This window comes from Anomaloglossus baeobatrachus, unplaced genomic scaffold (assembly GCF_048569485.1).
Source record: "Anomaloglossus baeobatrachus isolate aAnoBae1 unplaced genomic scaffold, aAnoBae1.hap1 Scaffold_228, whole genome shotgun sequence".
NCBI lineage: Eukaryota > Metazoa > Chordata > Amphibia > Anura > Aromobatidae > Anomaloglossus > Anomaloglossus baeobatrachus.
In genome coordinates, this window is record NW_027442005.1 from 9,558 (window position 1) to 29,246 (window position 19,689).

At 57.3% G+C, this 19,689-nt stretch overlaps 1 protein-coding gene across 2 annotated transcripts in view; it reads right to left on the minus strand.

Moving 5' to 3' along the window:
* Positions 1 to 6,630: 6,630 nt before the first annotated feature.
* Positions 6,631 to 19,689, minus strand: part of LOC142261647 (mixed lineage kinase domain-like protein) — a 289,441-nt gene continuing 276,382 nt past the window's right edge. The window contains exons 4-11 of one of the 2 annotated variants that reach the window (XM_075332125.1): positions 18,678 to 18,861; positions 18,499 to 18,596; positions 17,919 to 18,054; positions 17,727 to 17,811; positions 10,530 to 10,675; positions 8,180 to 8,224; positions 7,481 to 7,627; positions 6,631 to 6,896 (exon numbers count right to left, since the gene is read on the minus strand). In XM_075332125.1, coding sequence (XP_075188240.1) covers positions 7,525 to 7,627; positions 8,180 to 8,224; positions 10,530 to 10,675; positions 17,727 to 17,811; positions 17,919 to 18,054; positions 18,499 to 18,596; positions 18,678 to 18,861 — 797 coding nt within the window. In that variant the 3' untranslated portion in view covers positions 6,631 to 6,896; positions 7,481 to 7,524. Of the gene's footprint in view, positions 6,897 to 7,480; positions 7,628 to 8,179; positions 8,230 to 10,529; positions 10,676 to 17,726; positions 17,812 to 17,918; positions 18,055 to 18,498; positions 18,597 to 18,677; positions 18,862 to 19,689 lie in introns of both variants that reach the window. The other variant, XM_075332124.1, reaches the window with a different exon arrangement.

Consider the following 19,689-nt stretch of genomic DNA (forward strand, 5'->3'; position numbering starts at 1 on the left):
TTAGTGCCGCCTCCATCTGCGCCCATCAGGTGCCATTAGTGCCGCCTCCATCTGCGCCCATCAGGGGCCATTAGTGCCGCCTCCATCTGCGCCCATCAGGAGCCATTAGTGCCGCCTCCATCTGCGCCCATCAGGGGCCATTAGTGCCGCCTCCATCTGCGCCCATCAGGGGCCATTAGTGCCGCCTCCATCTGCGCCCATCAGGGGCCATTAGTGCCGCCTCCATCTGCGCCCATCAGGTGCCATTAGTGCCGCCTCCATCTGCGCCCATCAGGGGCCATTAGTGCCGCCTCCATCTGCGCCCATCAGGGGCCATTAGTGCCGCCTCCATCTGCGCCCATCAGGTGCCATTAGTGCTGCCTCCATCTGCGCCCATCAGGTGCCATTAGTGCCGCCTCCATCTGCGCCCATCAGGTGCCATTAGTGCCGCCTCCATCTGCGCCCATCAGGTGCCATTAGTGCCGCCTCCATCTGCGCCCATCAGGGGCCATTAGTGCCGCCTCCATCTGCGCCCATCAGGTGCCATTAGTGCCGCCTCCATCTGCGCCCATCAGGTGCCATTAGTGCCGCCTCCATCTGCGCCCATCAGGGGCCATTAGTGCCGCCTCCATCTGCGCCCATCAGGGGCCATTAGTGCCGCCTCCATCTGCGCCCATCAGGGGCCATTAGTGCCGCCTCCATCTGCGCCCATCAGGGGCCATTAGTGCCGCCTCCATCTGCGCCCATCAGGGGCCATTAGTGCCGCCTCCATCTGTGCCCATCAGGTGCCATTAGTGCCGCCTCCATCTGCGCCCATCAGGTGCCATTAGTGCCGCCTCCATCTGCGCCCATCAGGGGCCATTAGTGCCGCCTCCATCTGCGCCCATCAGGGGCCATTAGTGCCGCCTCCATCTGCGCCCATCAGGAGCCATTAGTGCCGCCTCCATCTGCGCCCATCAGGGGCCATTAGTGCCGCCTCCATCTGCGCCCATCAGGAGCCATTAGTGCCGCCTCCATCTGCGCCCATCAGGTGCCATTAGTGCCGCCTCCATCTGCGCCCATCAGGGGCCATTAGTGCCGCCTCCATCTGCGCCCATCAGGGGCCATTAGTGCCGCCTCCATCTGCGCCCATCAGGGGCCATTAGTGCCGCCTCCATCTGCGCCCATCAGGTGCCATTAGTGCCGCCTCCATCTGCGCCCATCAGGTGCCATTAGTGCCGCCTCCATCTGCGCCCATCAGGGGCCATTAGTGCCGCCTCCATCTGCGCCCATCAGGGGCCATTAGTGCCGCCTCCATCTGCGCCCATCAGGGGCCATTAGTGCCGCCTCCATCTGCGCCCATCAGGTGCCATTAGTGCCGCCTCCATCTGCGCCCATCAGGGGCCATTAGTGCCGCCTCCATCTGCGCCCATCAGGTGCCATTAGTGCCGCCTCCATCTGCGCCCATCAGGTGCCATTAGTGCCGCCTCCATCTGCGCCCATCAGGGGCCATTAGTGCCGCCTCCATCTGCGCCCATCAGGGGCCATTAGTGCCGCCTCCATCTGCGCCCATCAGGTGCCATTAGTGCCGCCTCCATCTGCGCCCATCAGGTGCCATTAGTGCCGCCTCCATCTGCGCCCATCAGGGGCCATTAGTGCCGCCTCCATCTGCGCCCATCAGGTGCCATTAGTGCCGCCTCCATCTGCGCCCATCAGGTGCCATTAGTGCCGCCTCCATCTGCGCCCATCAGGGGCCATTAGTGCCGCCTCCATCTGCGCCCATCAGGGGCCATTAGTGCCGCCTCCATCTGCGCCCATCAGGGGCCATTAGTGCCGCCTCCATCTGCGCCCATCAGGGGCCATTAGTGCCGCCTCCATCTGCGCCCATCAGGGGCCATTAGTGCCGCCTCCATCTGCGCCCATCAGGGGCCATTAGTGCCGCCTCCATCTGCGCCCATCAGGGGCCATTAGTGCCGCCTCCATCTGCGCCCATCAGGGGCCATTAGTGCCGCCTCCATCTGCGCCCATCAGGGGCCATTAGTGCCGCCTCCATCTGCGCCCATCAGGGGCCATTAGTGCCGCCTCCATCTGCGCCCATCAGGGGCCATTAGTGCCGCCTCCATCTGCGCCCATCAGGGGCCATTAGTGCCGCCTCCATCTGCGCCCATCAGGGGCCATTAGTGCCGCCTCCATCTGCGCCCATCAGGGGCCATTAGTGCCGCCTCCATCTGCGCCCATCAGGGGCCATTAGTGCCGCCTCCATCTGCGCCCATCAGGGGCCATTAGTGCCGCCTCCATCTGCGCCCATCAGGGGCCATTAGTGCCGCCTCCATCTGCGCCCATCAGGGGCCATTAGTGCCGCCTCCATCTGCGCCCATCAGGGGCCATTAGTGCCGCCTCCATCTGCGCCCATCAGGGGCCATTAGTGCCGCCTCCATCTGCGCCCATCAGGGGCCATTAGTGCCGCCTCCATCTGCGCCCATCAGGGGCCATTAGTGCCGCCTCCATCTGCGCCCATCAGGGGCCATTAGTGCCGCCTCCATCTGCGCCCATCAGGGGCCATTAGTGCCGCCTCCATCTGCGCCCATCAGGGGCCATTAGTGCCGCCTCCATCTGCGCCCATCAGGGGCCATTAGTGCCGCCTCCATCTGCGCCCATCAGGTGCCATTAGTGCCGCCTCCATCTGCGCCCATCAGGTGCCATTAGTGCCGCCTCCATCTGCGCCCATCAGGGGCCATTAGTGCCGCCTCCATCTGCGCCCATCAGGGGCCATTAGTGCCGCCTCCATCTGCGCCCATCAGGTGCCATTAGTGCCGCCTCCATCTGCGCCCATCAGGGGCCATTAGTGCCGCCTCCATCTGCGCCCATCAGGGGCCATTAGTGCCGCCTCCATCTGCGCCCATCAGGGGCCATTAGTGCCGCCTCCATCTGCGCCCATCAGGTGCCATTAGTGCCGCCTCCATCTGCGCCCATCAGGGGCCATTAGTGCCGCCTCCATCTGCGCCCATCAGGGGCCATTAGTGCCGCCTCCATCTGCGCCCATCAGGGGCCATTAGTGCCGCCTCCATCTGCGCCCATCAGGGGCCATTAGTGCCGCCTCCATCTGCGCCCATCAGGGGCCATTAGTGCCGCCTCCATCTGCGCCCATCAGGGGCCATTAGTGCCGCCTCCATCTGCGCCCATCAGGGGCCATTAGTGCCGCCTCCATCTGCGCCCATCAGGGGCCATTAGTGCCGCCTCCATCTGCGCCCATCAGGGGCCATTAGTGCCGCCTCCATCTGCGCCCATCAGGTGCCATTAGTGCCGCCTCCATCTGCGCCCATCAGGGGCCATTAGTGCCGCCTCCATCTGCGCCCATCAGGGGCCATTAGTGCCGCCTCCATCTGCGCCCATCAGGGGCCATTAGTGCCGCCTCCATCTGCGCCCATCAGGGGCCATTAGTGCCGCCTCCATCTGCGCCCATCAGGGGCCATTAGTGCCGCCTCCATCTGCGCCCATCAGGGGCCATTAGTGCCGCCTCCATCTGCGCCCATCAGGGGCCATTAGTGCCGCCTCCATCTGCGCCCATCAGGGGCCATTAGTGCCGGCTCCATCTGCGCCCTTCAGGGGCCATCATAGCTGCCTCCATCTGCACCTGTCGGGGGCCATCGGGGCTGCCTCCATCAGTGCCCGTCTGGGGCCATTACAGCCGTCTCCATCAGCGCCCGTCAGGGGCCATCAGTACCGCCTGCATCAGGACCTGTCAGGGACCATCAGCACCCGTCAGGGGCCATGAGCGCCGCCTCCATTAGCGCCCATCCGGGGCCATCAGCGCCGCCTCCATCTGCGCCCGTCAGGGGCCATCAGCACCGCCTCCATCTGCGCCCGTCAGGGGCCATCAGCACCGCCTCCATCTGCGCCCGTCAGGGGCCATCAGCGCCGCCTCCATTAGCGCCCATCCGGGGCCATCAGCGCCGCCTCCATCTGCGCCTTTCAGGGGCCATCATAGCTGCCTCCATCTGCACCTGTCGGGGGCCATCGGGGCTGCCTCCATCAGTGCCCGTCTGGGGCCATTACAGCCGTCTCCATCAGCGCCCGTCAGGGGCCATCAGCACCGCCTGCATCAGGACCTGTCAGGGACCATCAGCACCCGTCAGGGGCCATCAGCGCCGCCTCCATTAGCGCCCATCCGGGGCTGTCAGCACCGCCTCCATCTGCGCCCGTCGGGCCATCAGCGCCGCCTCCATTAGCGCCCATCCGGGGCCGTCAGCACCGCCTCCATTAGCGCCCATCCGGGGCCGTCAGCGCCGCCTCCATCAGCGGCCATCCGGGGCCATCAGCGCCGCCTCCATTAGCGCCCATCCGGGGCCATCAGTGCCGCCCCCATCAGCGCCCATCCGGGGCCATCAGCGCCGCCTCCATTAGCGCCCATCCGGGGCCATCAGCGCCGCCTCCATTAGCGCCCATCCGGGGCCATCAGTGCCGCCCCCATCAGCGCCCATCCGGGGCCATCAGTGCCGCCCCCATCAGCGCCCATCCGGGGCCATCAGCGCCGCCTCCATTAGCGCCCATCCGGGGCCATCAGCGCCGCCTCCATTAGCGCCCATCCGGGGCCATCAGCGCCGCCTCCATTAGCGCCCATCCGGGGCCATCAGCGCCGCCTCCATCTGCGCCCGTCAGGGGCCATCAGCACCGCCTCCATCTGCGCCCGTCAGGGGCCATCAGCACCGCCTCCATCTGCGCCCGTCAGGGGCCATCAGCGCCGCCTCCATTAGCGCCCATCCGGGGCCATCAGCGTCCCCTCCATCAGCGCCCATCCGGGGCCATCAACACCGCCTCCATCCGGGGTCATCATCTCCCGTCAGGGCCATCACCGCCACCTCTATTACCGCCTATCCGGGGCCCTCTCTCCCAGACAGCTCTCCTCCTGGAAGGAGTGATTGCAGGATCACAGCACAGGGTGTCAGTGTGACACATTGCTGTGCAGAGGAGCTGTGTACACAGGCCGAGGCTCCCCAGGTCAAATCTTTATTTCCCTTCCCTTCTACATACGTGTGTGTAGGCGTAACCCACCGCCATCCTCTCCTGCCCCCTGTGACCCGATATCAGACCCGCCAGTGCCCTCAGAGGCTAATATGAGGCGCGGAAGCCGCTTTCTCCATCTATGAAAACAAACCGAACCATGGTGTGAAATGAGCCACATGGCCCACGCTTAGCGTCCTGATTGGATGGATTTTCACATCAATCATATATCAGCAGTGATGGACAGTGCGGAGGCTGCCATTATCAGCTGCACATACCAATCACACCGGATGATGTGCCACCGAGATGAGGCAGCTTAAAAATCATCTCACCTGACTAACAAGAATGAGGGTAGTGGGCTGTGACCCGTGTGGGGAGGGCAGGAGGAGGGTAGCGGGCTGTGACTCGTGCGGGGAGGGCAGGAGGAGGGTAGTTGGCTGTGACCTGTGCAGGGAGGGTAGTGGACTGTGTGGGGAGGACAAGAGGGAGGGTAGTGGGCTGTGAACTTTACGGGGAGGGCAGCGGGCTGTGACCCGTGTAGGGAGGGCAGGAGGAGGGTAGTGGGCTGTGACCGGTGTGGGGAGGGCAGGAGGAGGGTAGTGGGCTGTGACCCGTGTGGGGAGGGCAGGAGGAGGGTAGTGGGCTGTGACCCGTGTGGGGAGGGTAGGAGGAGGGTAGTGGGCTGTGACCCGTGTGGGGAGGGCAGGAGGAGGGTAGTGGGCTGTGACCCGTGTGGGGAGGGCAGGAGGAGGGTAGTGGGCTGTGACCCGTGTGGGGAGGGCAGGAGGAGGGTAGTGGGCTGTGACCCGTGTGGGGAGGGCAGGAGGAGGGTAGCGGGCTGTGATCCGTGCGGGGAGGGCAGGAGGAGGGTAGCGTGCTGTGATCCGTGCGGGGAGGGCAGGAGGAGGGTAGCGGGCTGTGATCCGTGCGGGGAGGGTAGCGGGCTATGATCCATGTGGGGAGGGCAGGAGGAGGGTAGCGGGCTGTGATCCGTGTGGGGAGGGTAGCGGGCTGTGATCCGTGTGGGGAGGGTAGCGGGCTGTGACCCGTGCGGGGAGGGCAGGAGGAGGGTAGCGGGCTGTGACCTGTGCGGGGAGGGTAGCGGGCTGTGACCTGTGCGGGGAGGGCAGGAGGAGGGTAGCGGGCTGTGACCCGTGTGGGGAGGGTAGCGGGCTGTGACCCGTGTGGGGAGGGTAGCGGGCTGTGACCCGTGTGGGGAGGGTAGCGGGCTGTGACCCGTGTGGGGAGGGTAGCGGGCTGTGACCCGTGTGGGGAGGGTAGCGGGCTGTGATCCGTGAGGGGAGGGCAGGAGGAGGGTAGCGGGCTGTGACCTGTGTGGGGAGGGCAGGAGGAGGGTAGCGGGCTGTGACCTGTGTGGGGAGGGCAGGAGGAGGGTAGCGGGCTGTGACCTGTGCGGGGAGGGCAGGGGGAGGGTAGCGGGCTGTAATCCGTGTGGGGAGGGTAGCGGGCTGTAATCCGTGTGGGGTGGGTAGCGGGCTGTGACCCGTGTGGGGAGGGTAGCGGGCTGTGATCCGTGTGGGGAGGGTAGCGGGCTGTGACCCGTGCGGGGTGGGTAGCGGGCTGTGACCCGTGCGGGGAGGGCAGGGGGAGGGTAGCGGGCTGTGACCGGTGCTCGTATGACCCCAGTAAACACGCGGTGCACATTGTCAGTAAAGCGTGGTATTTATTAGGTGTATGAGGCCTCAGGACAGACGTCTCGTGGAGCCATAAAATACTGCGGTGCATCTGGAGGGATAGCCACATCCTTGTGACAAGTGTTGATCTCTGCCGGCTCCACCGTCCTGCGACATTCTGGGATCTGTAGTGTCTCCGTCCTCCTCTGCGTGGTCTCGGTTCGTGTGCAGCTCACGGTGGCTGTGGCGCAGGGTTCTAGGTCTCCATCTGATTCAAGAGCGCGATCAGCAGATCTGCAACCTCTGCAAACAACATACAGTGTGCAGTGACCAAACACTGCGAAGAGCAGGAGACCCCGACAATGTCTGCACTGCTGTCCCCAATGTCACTGATAGAGGCGATGGGGTAAATGAATGGGGATAATATAAATGAACCCCCCCCGTCCGGTTGTCACTCTGCCCCGTGCCGCTACTACAGGGGTGATTAACATACTCTTCTTCAGGGGCCTCAGTAAAGCTACAGAGGTCGTCCAATACTCGGAGGACCCTATATTAAGCACTATATTCCCCAATGTACAATAAAGCGCCCTATACTCCCCTTCTAATGGGTCTCCTGAGGCTGGCGTGACATGTCATGTGAGGCCCCTGCAGCCAATCGGTGAGCGCTAAGCTCACCCCTCCCAGGGCATCTGAAGTTCACCCCGTCACTAATGTCCATCCCTATGAGGTGTGCGCCACTTATCATGGAGCTTCTATGTCCAGGGGCCGGGACTATGTGTGGTCTTAGCTGAGCCCCTGCTCCACCGGTGCCCGGCGCTGGGCATTCAGTCCTCACTCTGGGGCGGAGGACCTAGTGCAGTTATGGGGTCACTTCTTGTCATACAGACCTCCAGCCGAGGGACGACTTCCGGGATCCATGGCTAGACTCCTCTTAATGACGTCCCGAAGACCAGGGGGGCACGAGGTAGCGAGGTCGGCCTCGAGCTTCACACATAGCTTCTGCTGAATGTCTCCATGACTCTGTGCCGAAAAATCTGTAAAAGTGGATGAAGTGTAGGTGACACCCCGGATTGTGCGGCACCAAAGAGCGTCCATGACCTTCAGTGTGACAACCCCGCGCCGCTCATTCACGACTCCGGGGTCACTCTTACAGGGGCCTCATGTCATCAATATTTATGTGGCCTGGTCTGTGTCCTCCACCTGCTCCTTCGGTGCCTATATCATAATGCCATAGGAGCAATCATAATGTGGCACAAGATGAGCCCTACAGCGAGCGCGTGTTATTTAGAGAAAAGCTACAGTGGGATCTCGCTGAATGTCAGTGTGTAGCCTCCTGCGATAACCCGCAGTGACCCGGGGGAATCCACAGGCTCAGAATCGTGAGTACTGGTAATCTGCAGAATATAGCTGCAAATACGGCTGTAACTGAATATAGGCTGACGCTGGGATTATCGGCAGATGAGGCTTCTGTGGTTGTAACCTGTTGGGTCCTGCACGCTGCCGGCCAGGGGGACGCTGTTGCCTATGTGTAGTTCCTTTCCATTGGTGAAATATCTGACCCGGGTGCTGCAGAGCGGAGCACTCACCTTGTAATGCGAAGCCTCCCACAGCAATCTCCAAAATCACCACTCCTAAACTGCGCAGAAGAGAGAAACAGAAACAGTCAGCATGCCTGGACGGATAGCCCTAAGTGTGGAAACCATCAGTGCAAGCTATGTGCAGGTAAAATGCTGCAGATTCCAGCTCTGACTCGTGCAGAATAGTGAATGCAGCCATAGAGTATACCCAGGCGGTGACATGGTCACTGGGATCAGTAATTAGGTGTGATCAGAGGTGAGGGATCAGTAATGTCGGTGTGATCAGAGGTGAGCGATCAGTAATGTAGGTGTGATCAGAGGTGAGGGATCAGTAATGTACGTGTGATCAGAGGTGAGCGATCAGTAATGTAGGTGTGATCAGAGGTGAGCGATCAGTAATGTAGGTGTGATCAGAGGTGAGGGATCAGTAATGTAGGTGTGATCAGAGGTGAGGGATCAGTAATGTAGGTGTGATCAGAGGTGAGGGATCGGTAATGTAGGTGTGATCAGAGGTGAGGGATCGGTAATGTAGGTGTGATCAGAGGTGAGGGATCGGTAATGTAGGTGTGATCAGAGGTGAGGGATCGGTAATGTAGGTGTGATCAGAGGTGAGGGATCAGTAATGTAGGTGTGATCAGAGGTGAGGGATCGGTAATGTAGGTGTGATCAGAGGTGAGCGATCAGTAATGTACGTGTGATCAGAGGTGAGCGATCAGTAATGTAGGTGTGATCAGAGGTGAGGGATCGGTAATGTACGTGTGATCAGAGGTGAGCGATCGGTAATGTAGGTGTGATCAGAGGTGAGCGATCGGTAATGTAGGTGTGATCAGAGGTGAGGGATCGGTAATGTAGGTGTGATCAGAGGTGAGGGATCGGTAATGTAGGTGTGATCAGAGGTGAGGGATCGGTAATGTAGGTGTGATCAGAGGTGAGGGATCGGTAATGTAGGTGTGATCAGAGGTGAGGGATCGGTAATGTAGGTGTGATCAGAGGTGAGGGATCGGTAATGTAGGTGTGATCAGAGGTGAGGGATCGGTAATGTAGGTGTGATCAGAGGTGAGGGATCGGTAATGTAGGTGTGATCAGAGGTGAGGGATCGGTAATGTAGGTGTGATCAGAGGTGAGGGATCGGTAATGTAGGTGTGATCAGAGGTGAGGGATCGGTAATGTAGGTGTGATCAGAGGTGAGGGATCGGTAATGTAGGTGTGATCAGAGGTGAGGGATCGGTAATGTAGGTGTGATCAGAGGTGAGGGATCGGTAATGTAGGTGTGATCAGAGGTGAGGGATCGGTAATGTAGGTGTGATCAGAGGTGAGGGATCGGTAATGTAGGTGTGATCAGAGGTGAGGGATCGGTAATGTAGGTGTGATCAGAGGTGAGGGATCGGTAATGTAGGTGTGATCAGAGGTGAGGGATCGGTAATGTAGGTGTGATCAGAGGTGAGGGATCGGTAATGTAGGTGTGATCAGAGGTGAGGGATCGGTAATGTAGGTGTGATCAGAGGTGAGGGATCGGTAATGTAGGTGTGATCAGAGGTGAGGGATCGGTAATGTAGGTGTGATCAGAGGTGAGGGATCGGTAATGTAGGTGTGATCAGAGGTGAGGGATCGGTAATGTAGGTGTGATCAGAGGTGAGGGATCGGTAATGTAGGTGTGATCAGAGGTGAGGGATCGGTAATGTAGGTGTGATCAGAGGTGAGGGATCGGTAATGTAGGTGCGATCAGAGGTGAGGGATCGGTAATGTAGGTGCGATCAGAGGTGAGGGATCGGTAATGTAGGTGCGATCAGAGGTGAGGGATCGGTAATGTAGGTGCGATCAGAGGTGAGGGATCGGTAATGTAGGTGCGATCAGAGGTGAGGGATCGGTAATGTAGGTGCGATCAGAGGTGAGGGATCGGTAATGTAGGTGCGATCAGAGGTGAGGGATCGGTAATGTAGGTGCGATCAGAGGTGAGGGATCGGTAATGTCGGTGCAGTCAGAGGTGAGGGATCGGTAATGTCGGTGCGATCAGAGGTGAGGGATCGGTAATGTAGGTGCGATCAGAGGTGAGGGATCGGTAATGTAGGTGCGATCAGAGGTGAGGGATCGGTAATGTAGGTGCGATCAGAGGTGAGGGATCGGTAATGTAGGTGCGATCAGAGGTGAGGGATCGGTAATGTAGGTGCGATCAGAGGTGAGGGATCGGTAATGTAGGTGTGATCAGAGGTGAGGGATCGATAATGTAGGTGTGGTCAGAGGTGAGGGATCGGTAATGTCGGTGTGGTCAGAGGTGAGGGATCAGTAATGTAGGTGTGATCAGAGGTGAGGGACCAGTGCGTGTTGTGTTACTGCTCCCGTCACGTTCAGTCTCCGTTACCTGTAGATCTCGCTCCACTTGTTGTAGGTGTTTATGTCCTGCCACGTCTCGGGGGCCACGTACACCAGCTCGCTGCTTTCTTCTTTACTTTTCACCGGATTCCTTCTCATAGACGATTCCGTCTTGGAGAATTCAAACCCTGATAACTGCAGATAATGAATGACTCTGATATTAGTGTGATGCTGTGCAAACTGACCGCATTCACTCCTATGTGTGGTGCCTTCATCAGCCGCACTGACCGCATTCACTCCTATGTGTGGGGCCTTCATCAGCCGCACTGACCAGACGGCATTCACTCCTATGTGTGGGGCCTTCATCAGCTGCACTGACCAGACGGCATTCACTCCTATGTGTGGGGCCTTCATCAGCCGCACTGACCAGACGGCATTCACTCCTATATGTGGGGCCTTCATCAGCCGCACTGACCGCATTCACTCCTATGTGTGGGGCCTTCATCAGCCGCACTGACCAGACGGCATTCACTCCTATGTGTGGTGCCTTCATCAGCCGCACTGACCGCATTCACTCCTATGTGTGGTGCCTTCATCAGCCGCACTGACCGCATTCACTCCTATGTGTGGGGCCTTCATCAGCCGCACTGACCAGACGGCATTCACTCCTATGTGTGGGGCCTTCATCAGCCGCACTGACCGCATTCACTCCTATGTGTGGTGCCTTCATCAGCCGCACTGACCGCATTCACTCCTATGTGTGGGGCCTTCATCAGCCGCACTGACCAGACGGCATTCACTCCTATGTATGGGGCCTTCATCAGCCGCACTGACCAGACGGCATTCACTCCTATGTGTGGGGCTCCATCAGCCGCACTGACCAGACGGCAATCACTCCTATGTGTGGGGCTTCATCAGCCGCACTGACCAGACGGCATTCACTCCTATGTGTGGGGCCTCCATCAGCCGCACTGACCAGACGGTATTCACTCCTATGTGTGGGGCCTTCATCAGCTGCACTGACTGCATTCACTCCTATGTGTGGTGCCTTCATCAGCCGCACTGACCAGACAGCATTCACTCCTATGTGTGGGGCCTTCATCAGCCGCACTGACCAGACGGCATTCACTCCTATATGTGGGGCCTTCATCAGCCGCACTGACCAGACGGCATTCACTCCTATGTGTGGGGCCTTCATCAGCCGCACTGACCAGACCGCATTCACTCCTATGTGTGGGGCCTTCATCAGCCGCACTGACCAGACGGCATTCACTCCTATGTGTGGGGCCTTCATCAGCCGCACTGACCAGACTGCATTCACTCCTATGTGTGGGGGCTCCATCAGCCGCACTGACCAGACGGCATTCACTCCTATGTGTGGGGGCTCCATCAGCCGCACTGACCAGACGGCATTCACTCCTATGTGTGGGGGCTTCATCAGCCGCACTGACCAGACGGCATTCACTCCTATGTGTGGGGCTTTCATCAGCCGCACTGACCAGACGGCATTCACTCCTATGTGTGGGGCTTCAGCAGCCGCACTGACCAGACGGCATTCACTCCTATATGTGGGGCCTTCAGCAGCCGCACTGACCAGACGGCATTCACTCCTATATGTGGGGCCTTCAGCAGCCGCACTGACCAGACGGCATTCACTCCTATATGTGGGGGCTTCATCAGCCGCACTGACCAGACGGCATTCACTCCTATGTGTGGGGCCTTCAGCAGCCGCACTGACCAGACGGCATTCACTCCTATATGTGGGGCCTTCATCAGCCGCACTGACCAGACGGCATTCACTCCTATGTGTGGGGCTTCATCAGCTGCACTGACCAGACGGCATTCACTCCTATGTGTGGGGCCTTCATCAGCCGCACTGACCAGACGGCATTCACTCCTATGTGTGGGGCCTTCATCAGCCGCACTGACCAGACGGCATTCACTCCTATGTGTGGGGCCTCCATCAGCCGCACTGACCAGACGGCATTCACTCCTATGTGTGGGGCCTTCATCAGCCGCACTGACCAGACGGCATTCACTCCTATGTGTGGGGCCTTCATCAGCCGCACTGACCAGACGGCATTCACTCCTATGTGTGAGGCCTTCATCAGCTGCACTGACCAGACGGCATTCACTCCTATGTGTGGGGCCTTCATCAGCCGCACTGACCAGACGGCATTCACTCCTATGTGTGGGGCCTCCATCAGCCGCACTGACCAGACGGCATTCACTCCTATGTGTGGGGCCTCCATCAGCCGCACTGACCAGACGGCATTCACTCCTATGTGTGGGGCCTCCATCAGCCGCACTGACCAGACGGCATTCACTCCTATGTGTGGGGCTTCATCAGCTGCACTGACCAGACGGCATTCACTCCTATGTGTGGGGCCTTCATCAGCCGCACTGACCAGACGGCATTCACTCCTATGTGTGGGGCCTTCATCAGCCGCACTGACCAGACGGCATTCACTCCTATATGTGGGGCCTTCATCAGCCGCACTGACCAGACGGCATTCACTCCTATGTGTGGGGCTTCATCAGCTGCACTGACCAGACGGCATTCACTCCTATGTGTGGGGCCTTCATCAGCCGCACTGACCAGACGGCATTCACTCCTATGTGTGGGGCCTTCATCAGCCGCACTGACCAGACGGCATTCACTCCTATGTGTGGGGCCTCCATCAGCCGCACTGACCAGACGGCATTCACTCCTATGTGTGGGGCCTTCATCAGCCGCACTGACCAGACGGCATTCACTCCTATGTGTGGGGCCTTCATCAGCCGCACTGACCAGACGGCATTCACTCCTATGTGTGAGGCCTTCATCAGCTGCACTGACCAGACGGCATTCACTCCTATGTGTGGGGCCTTCATCAGCCGCACTGACCAGACGGCATTCACTCCTATGTGTGGGGCCTCCATCAGCCGCACTGACCAGACGGCATTCACTCCTATGTGTGGGGCCTCCATCAGCCGCACTGACCAGACGGCATTCACTCCTATGTGTGGGGCCTCCATCAGCCGCACTGACCAGACGGCATTCACTCCTATGTGTGGGGCCTCCATCAGCCGCACTGACTAGACCGCATTCACTCCTATGTGTGGGGCCTTCATCAGCCGCACTGACCAGACGGCATTCACTCCTATGTGTGGGGCCTCCATCAGCCGCACTGACCAGACGGCATTCACTCCTATGTGTGGGGCCTCCATCAGCCGCACTGACCAGACGGCATTCACTCCTATGTGTGGGGCCTCCATCAGCCGCACTGACCAGACGGCATTCACTCCTATGTGTGGGGGCTTCATCAGCCGCACTGACCAGACGGCATTCACTCCTATGTGTGGGGCCTCCATCAGCCGCACTGACCAGACCGCATTCACTCCTATGTGTGGGGCCTTCATCAGCCGCACTGACCAGACGGCATTCACTCCTATATGTGGGGCTTCATCAGCCGCACTGACCAGACCGCATTCACTCCTATGTGTGGGGCCTTCATCAGCCGCACTGACCAGACCGCATTCACTCCTATGTGTGGGGCCTTCATCAGCCGCACTGACCAGACCGCATTCACTCCTATGTGTGGGGCCTTCATCAGCCGCACTGACCAGACGGCATTCACTCCTATGTGTGGGGGCTTCATCAGCCGCACTGACCAGACGGCATTCACTCCTATGTGTGAGGCCTTCATCAGCTGCACTGACCAGACGGCATTCACTCCTATGTGTGGGGCCTTCATCAGCCGCACTGACCAGACGGCATTCACTCCTATGTGTGGGGCCTTCATCAGCCGCACTGACCAGACGGCATTCACTCCTATATGTGGGGCCTCCATCAGCCGCACTGACCAGACGACATTCACTCCTATGTGTGGGGCCTCCATCAGCCGCACTGACCAGACGGCATTCACTCCTATGTGTGGGGCCTCCATCAGCCGCACTGACCAGACGGCATTCACTCCTATGTGTGGGGCCTCCATCAGCCGCACTGACCAGACGGCATTCACTCCTATGTGTGGGGCCTCCATCAGCCGCACTGACCAGACGGCATTCACTCCTATGTGTGGGGCCTCTATCAGCCGCACTGACCAGACCGCATTTACTCCTATGTGTGGGGCCTTCATCAGCCGCACTGACCAGACGGCATTCACTCCTATGTGTGGGGGCTTCATCAGCCGCACTGACCAGACGACATTCACTCCTATATGTGGGGCCTCCATCAGCCGCACTGACCAGACGGCATTCACTCCTATGTGTGGGGCTTCATCAGCTGCACTGACCAGACGGCATTCACTCCTATGTGTGGGGCCTTCATCAGCCGCACTGACCAGACGGCATTCACTCCTATGTGTGGGGCCTTCATCAGCCGCACTGACCAGACGGCATTCACTCCTATGTGTGGGGCCTTCATCAGCCGCACTGACCAGACGACATTCACTCCTATGTGTGGGGGCTTCATCAGCCGCACTGACCAGACGACATTCACTCCTATATGTGGGGCCTCCATCAGCCGCACTGACCAGACGGCATTCACTCCTATGTGTGGGGCCTTCATCAGCCGCACTGACCAGACCGCATTCACTCCTATGTGTGGGGCTTCATCAGCCGCACTGACCAGACGGCATTCACTCCTATGTGTGGGGCTTCATCAGCCGCACTGACCAGACGGCATTCACTCAGGGCTGTGGAGTCGGTAAGCCAAACCTTCGACTCCGACTCCGACTCCGACTCCTCAAATTCTCTTGCACCGACTCCGACTCCGGCTCCGACTCCGACTCCGGCTCCGACTCCGACTCCTACATATATTGCTTAGTTAGGTGAAAAATTTATTGTAGTACATGAATATGTGTATGTGAACATCAGACATTTAATAATTTTTATGATACAATAATCAAGATATTTGGATAGAACATAAAATATATTTATTGGAATACAACTTTAGAACACAAAAAACTGTAATAAATTGTAAATATGTAATACACTATGTAATATACAGTAGATTACATATATATCTTGTGTGTGTGTATATACACTGTGTGTATATATATATATATATATATATATATATATTACATATTTACAATTTATTAGTTTTTTGTGTTCTAAAGTTGTATTCCAATAAATATTTTATGTTCTATCCAAATATCTTGATTATTGTATCATAAAAACAATTAAATGTCTGATGTTCACATTGTACTACAATAAATGTTTCACTTAAATATAAGCATTATACTAAATGTTATTATTTAGTAAAATATTCAGCACATTCTGCATTGCACTCCTGTCCCCAATTTATTATTTATTTTAGGAGTCGGAGTCGGTGCATTTTATACCGACTCCGACTCCGACTCCACCAAAATGAGCTCCGACTCCGACTCCACGACTCCGACTCCGACTCCACAGCCCTTCACTCCTATGTGTGGGGGCTTCATCAGCCGCACTGACCAGACGGCATTCACTCCTATGTGTGGGGGCTTCATCAGCCGCACTGACCAGACGACATTCACTCCTATGTGTGGGGGCTTCATCAGCCGCACTGACCAGACGGCATTCACTCCTATGTGTGGGGCCTTCATCAGCCGCACTGACCAGACGGCATTCACTCCTATGTGTGGGGCCTTCATCAGCCGCACTGACCAGACGGCATTCACTCCTATGTGTGGGGCCTTCATCAGCCGCACTGACCAGACGGCATTCACTCCTATGTGTGGGGCCTTCATCAGCCGCACTGACCAGACGGCATTCACTCCTATGTGTGGGGGCTTCATCAGCCGCACTGACCAGACGGCATTCACTCCTATGTGTGGGGGCTTCATCAGCCGCACTGACCAGACGGCATTCACTCCTATGTGTGGGGCCTTCATCAGCCGCACTGACCAGACGGCATTCACTCCTATGTGTGGGGCCTCCATCAGCCGCACTGACCAGACGGCATTCACTCCTATGTGTGGGGCTTCATCAGCCGCACTGACCAGACGGCATTCACTCCTATGTGTGGGGCCTCCATCAGCCGCACTGACCAGACGGCATTCACTCCTATGTGTGGGGCTTCATCAGCCGCACTGACCAGACGGCATTCACACCTATGTGTGGGGCCTTCATCAGCCGCACTGACCAGACGGCATTCACTCCTATGTGTGGGGCTTCATCAGCCGCACTGACCAGATGGCATTCACTCCTATGTGTGGGGCCTCCATCAGCCGCACTGACCAGACGGCATTCACTCCTATGTGTGGGGCCTCCATCAGCCGCACTGACCAGACGGCATTCACTCCTATGTGTGGGGGCTTCATCAGCCGCACTGACCAGACGGCATTCACTCCTATGTGTGGGGGCTTCATCAGCCGCACTGACCAGACGACATTTACTCCTATGTGTGGGGCTTCATCAGCCGCACTGACCAGACGACATTCACTCCTATATGTGGGGCCTTCATCAGCCGCACTGACCAGACGGCATTCACTCCTATGTGTGGGGCCTTCATCAGCCGCACTGACCAGACGGCATTCACTCCTATGTGTGGGGCTTCATCAGCCGCACTGACCAGACGACATTCACTCCTATGTGTGGGGCTTCATCAGCCGCACTGACCAGACGGCATTCACTCCTATGTGTGGGGCTTCATCAGCCGCACTGACCAGACGGCATTCACTCCTATGTGTGGGGCTTCATCAGCCGCACTGACCAGACGGCATTCACTCCTATGTGTGGGGCCTCCATCAGCCGCACTGACCAGACGGCATTCACTCCTATGTGTGGGGGCTTCATCAGCCGCACTGACCAGACGGCATTCACTCCTATGTGTGGGGGCTTCATCAGCCGCACTGACCAGACGGCATTCACTCCTATGTGTGGGGCCTTCATCAGCCGCACTGACCAGACGACATTCACTCCTATGTGTGGGGCTTCGTCAGCCGCACTGACCAGACGACATTTACTCCTATGTGTGGGGCTTCATCAGCCGCACTGACCAGACGACATTCACTCCTATATGTGGGGCCTTCATCAGCCGCACTGACCAGACGGCAATCACTCCTATGTGTGAGGCCTTCATCAGCTGCACTGACCAGACGGCATTCACTCCTATGTGTGGGGCCTTCATCAGCCGCACTGACCAGACGACATTCACTCCTATGTGTGGGGCCTTCATCAGCCGCACTGACCAGACGGCATTCACTCCTATGTGTGGGGCCTTCATCAGCCGCACTGACCAGACGACAGGGGCAATGTAATCGCAGCTGTCCTTTACCTTTACACAGTACGTCCCGTCCACCAGGAGTCGGGAGCTGCTCAGACTCCCGTGAAGAATGGCCTTCACCTCCGTCTGATGTAACCTGTGGATACAAAGTGTCAGAATGTGATTACTATGTGCAGGAGGCCTGCACACCATCTCCCGGGAAGCACGCCCGGGCACAAGGCCCCGACTGATCAGATACAGCACCGGTACAAGGCTCTGGCTGCATCTAGAGACATTTGGACGCGGCACTCCCATGACAGCTCCTTCTCTTGTTTCAGCACCTCTCTCAGGGTCCCTTTTTCACAGTATTCCGTCACAAGAGAGTAGCGGGGCTCTCTGCCTGGACCAGAGGAGACGACAGTGAGCTCCGGAAGCGGGAACAGAACAGTAAGGAAGAGAGAAGGCAGAGGAGGCCGAGAGAGAGGAGGGATAAAGACTGAGCCTTCCACTACGTCTTATAACCATCCACGTCATACCGCCACTATTACTATGTCAGACGTGTGTGATTATTACCGTCCTATCGTACATGGGTGACTCTTCTCATACCGCACGTGTTACTGAAGCCACACTGATCATTTTCACATTTTTCTATCTTTGTGTGGTTGTTTATTATACTCTGCTGAGTTTCTAGTTTTGCTTGTCTACATTTTGTTGGACGGTTGTAGTTTGAGGTTTGGTGGAAATGTATGCCTAAGGATAGAGTTGAGGAGCAGACAGTGCCCGAGCCTGGAGGAGCTGGGACAGGAGGAGAGGAGATCAGCGTGAAGCTTGCACCACTGCTCACCGGAGTTATCGATGCAGATGCCGTACAGACGTAAGATGTTTGGGCTTTCGTATTTCTTCATGGTTTTGCATTCGGACTGGAAGGTTTCTCTTACGTAGCTGGAGATAGAAGATGCACAGATCTATGACATGATCCCTGATGACCTAAGAGTCTCACGGCTTCTCCGCCTGGGAACTTACTCATTGTTTCTGTTCACCTCTCCCTTTAAGACTTTGATCATCACTCGGCTCTTGTGATATTCCCCCAAGTACAGACTGTGGCTGTCGGTCATCACCTCGCCGGGGATTTCCAGCAAATCTATCCGCCTCAGATCAGTACCTTGAATCTCCTTTATATCCCACTGTCGGGCAATCTCGGCTTGTACTGCGGAAGACACCAAATTTACTAATGTGATGAAAATAAACCTGGCCTAAAGGGATGAGCGAACTTAAACTGTAAAGTTCAGGCTTCTTACCGGACTCCTAGCATCCGGGACTCTTACACAAACTTCCCATGATTATTAGGCCCTTCCCCGCCTAAAATTAGCAGCCCACAGCCACCCCAGAAGATTCGCATCAATTAGATGCTCCAACTCTGGTGCGGTACCTGGCTCTTCCCGATTGCCTTGGTGTGATGCCAATCAGGTTAATACTTGTGGGGTTGATGTCAGCTGTGAATTTACAGCTGGCATCAAGCATGTCTATCACTACTAACCTAGCAAGCATAGAGTTAAAACACACACGAAAAAAAAAGTTTATTTGAATAAAGACTCCCCCACGCTCTCGTTCACCAATTCATTAATATTAAAAAGTTCCAACATAATCTAATAGTGTAATGTCCTACGACGCCCATCAAATCCTATGGAGCTTCATTCTAAGCAACCCAGAATTTCTCACAAGGCAGTGACCTATGGTACCTCGTTCTCAGAATGAAGCTCCATAGGATTTGATGGGCGTTGTGGGACATTACTCCACTAGATTAGATTAGATTACGTCGGCCTTCCTGGATTTTTCTAATTAATAAATTGGTGACGGAGGGCGCAAGGTGAAGTCTTCAATCAAATAAACTATTTTTTGTGTGTGTGCTTTAAGTCTACACTTACCAGGTTAGTACTGGCGATGTCTGAGAGATGCCTCTCCATTAGTAACCCCTGGGCTGACACCGCACCAGGGCAATTGGGAAGAGCTGGGCAAAGCGCCAGAATTGAAGCAT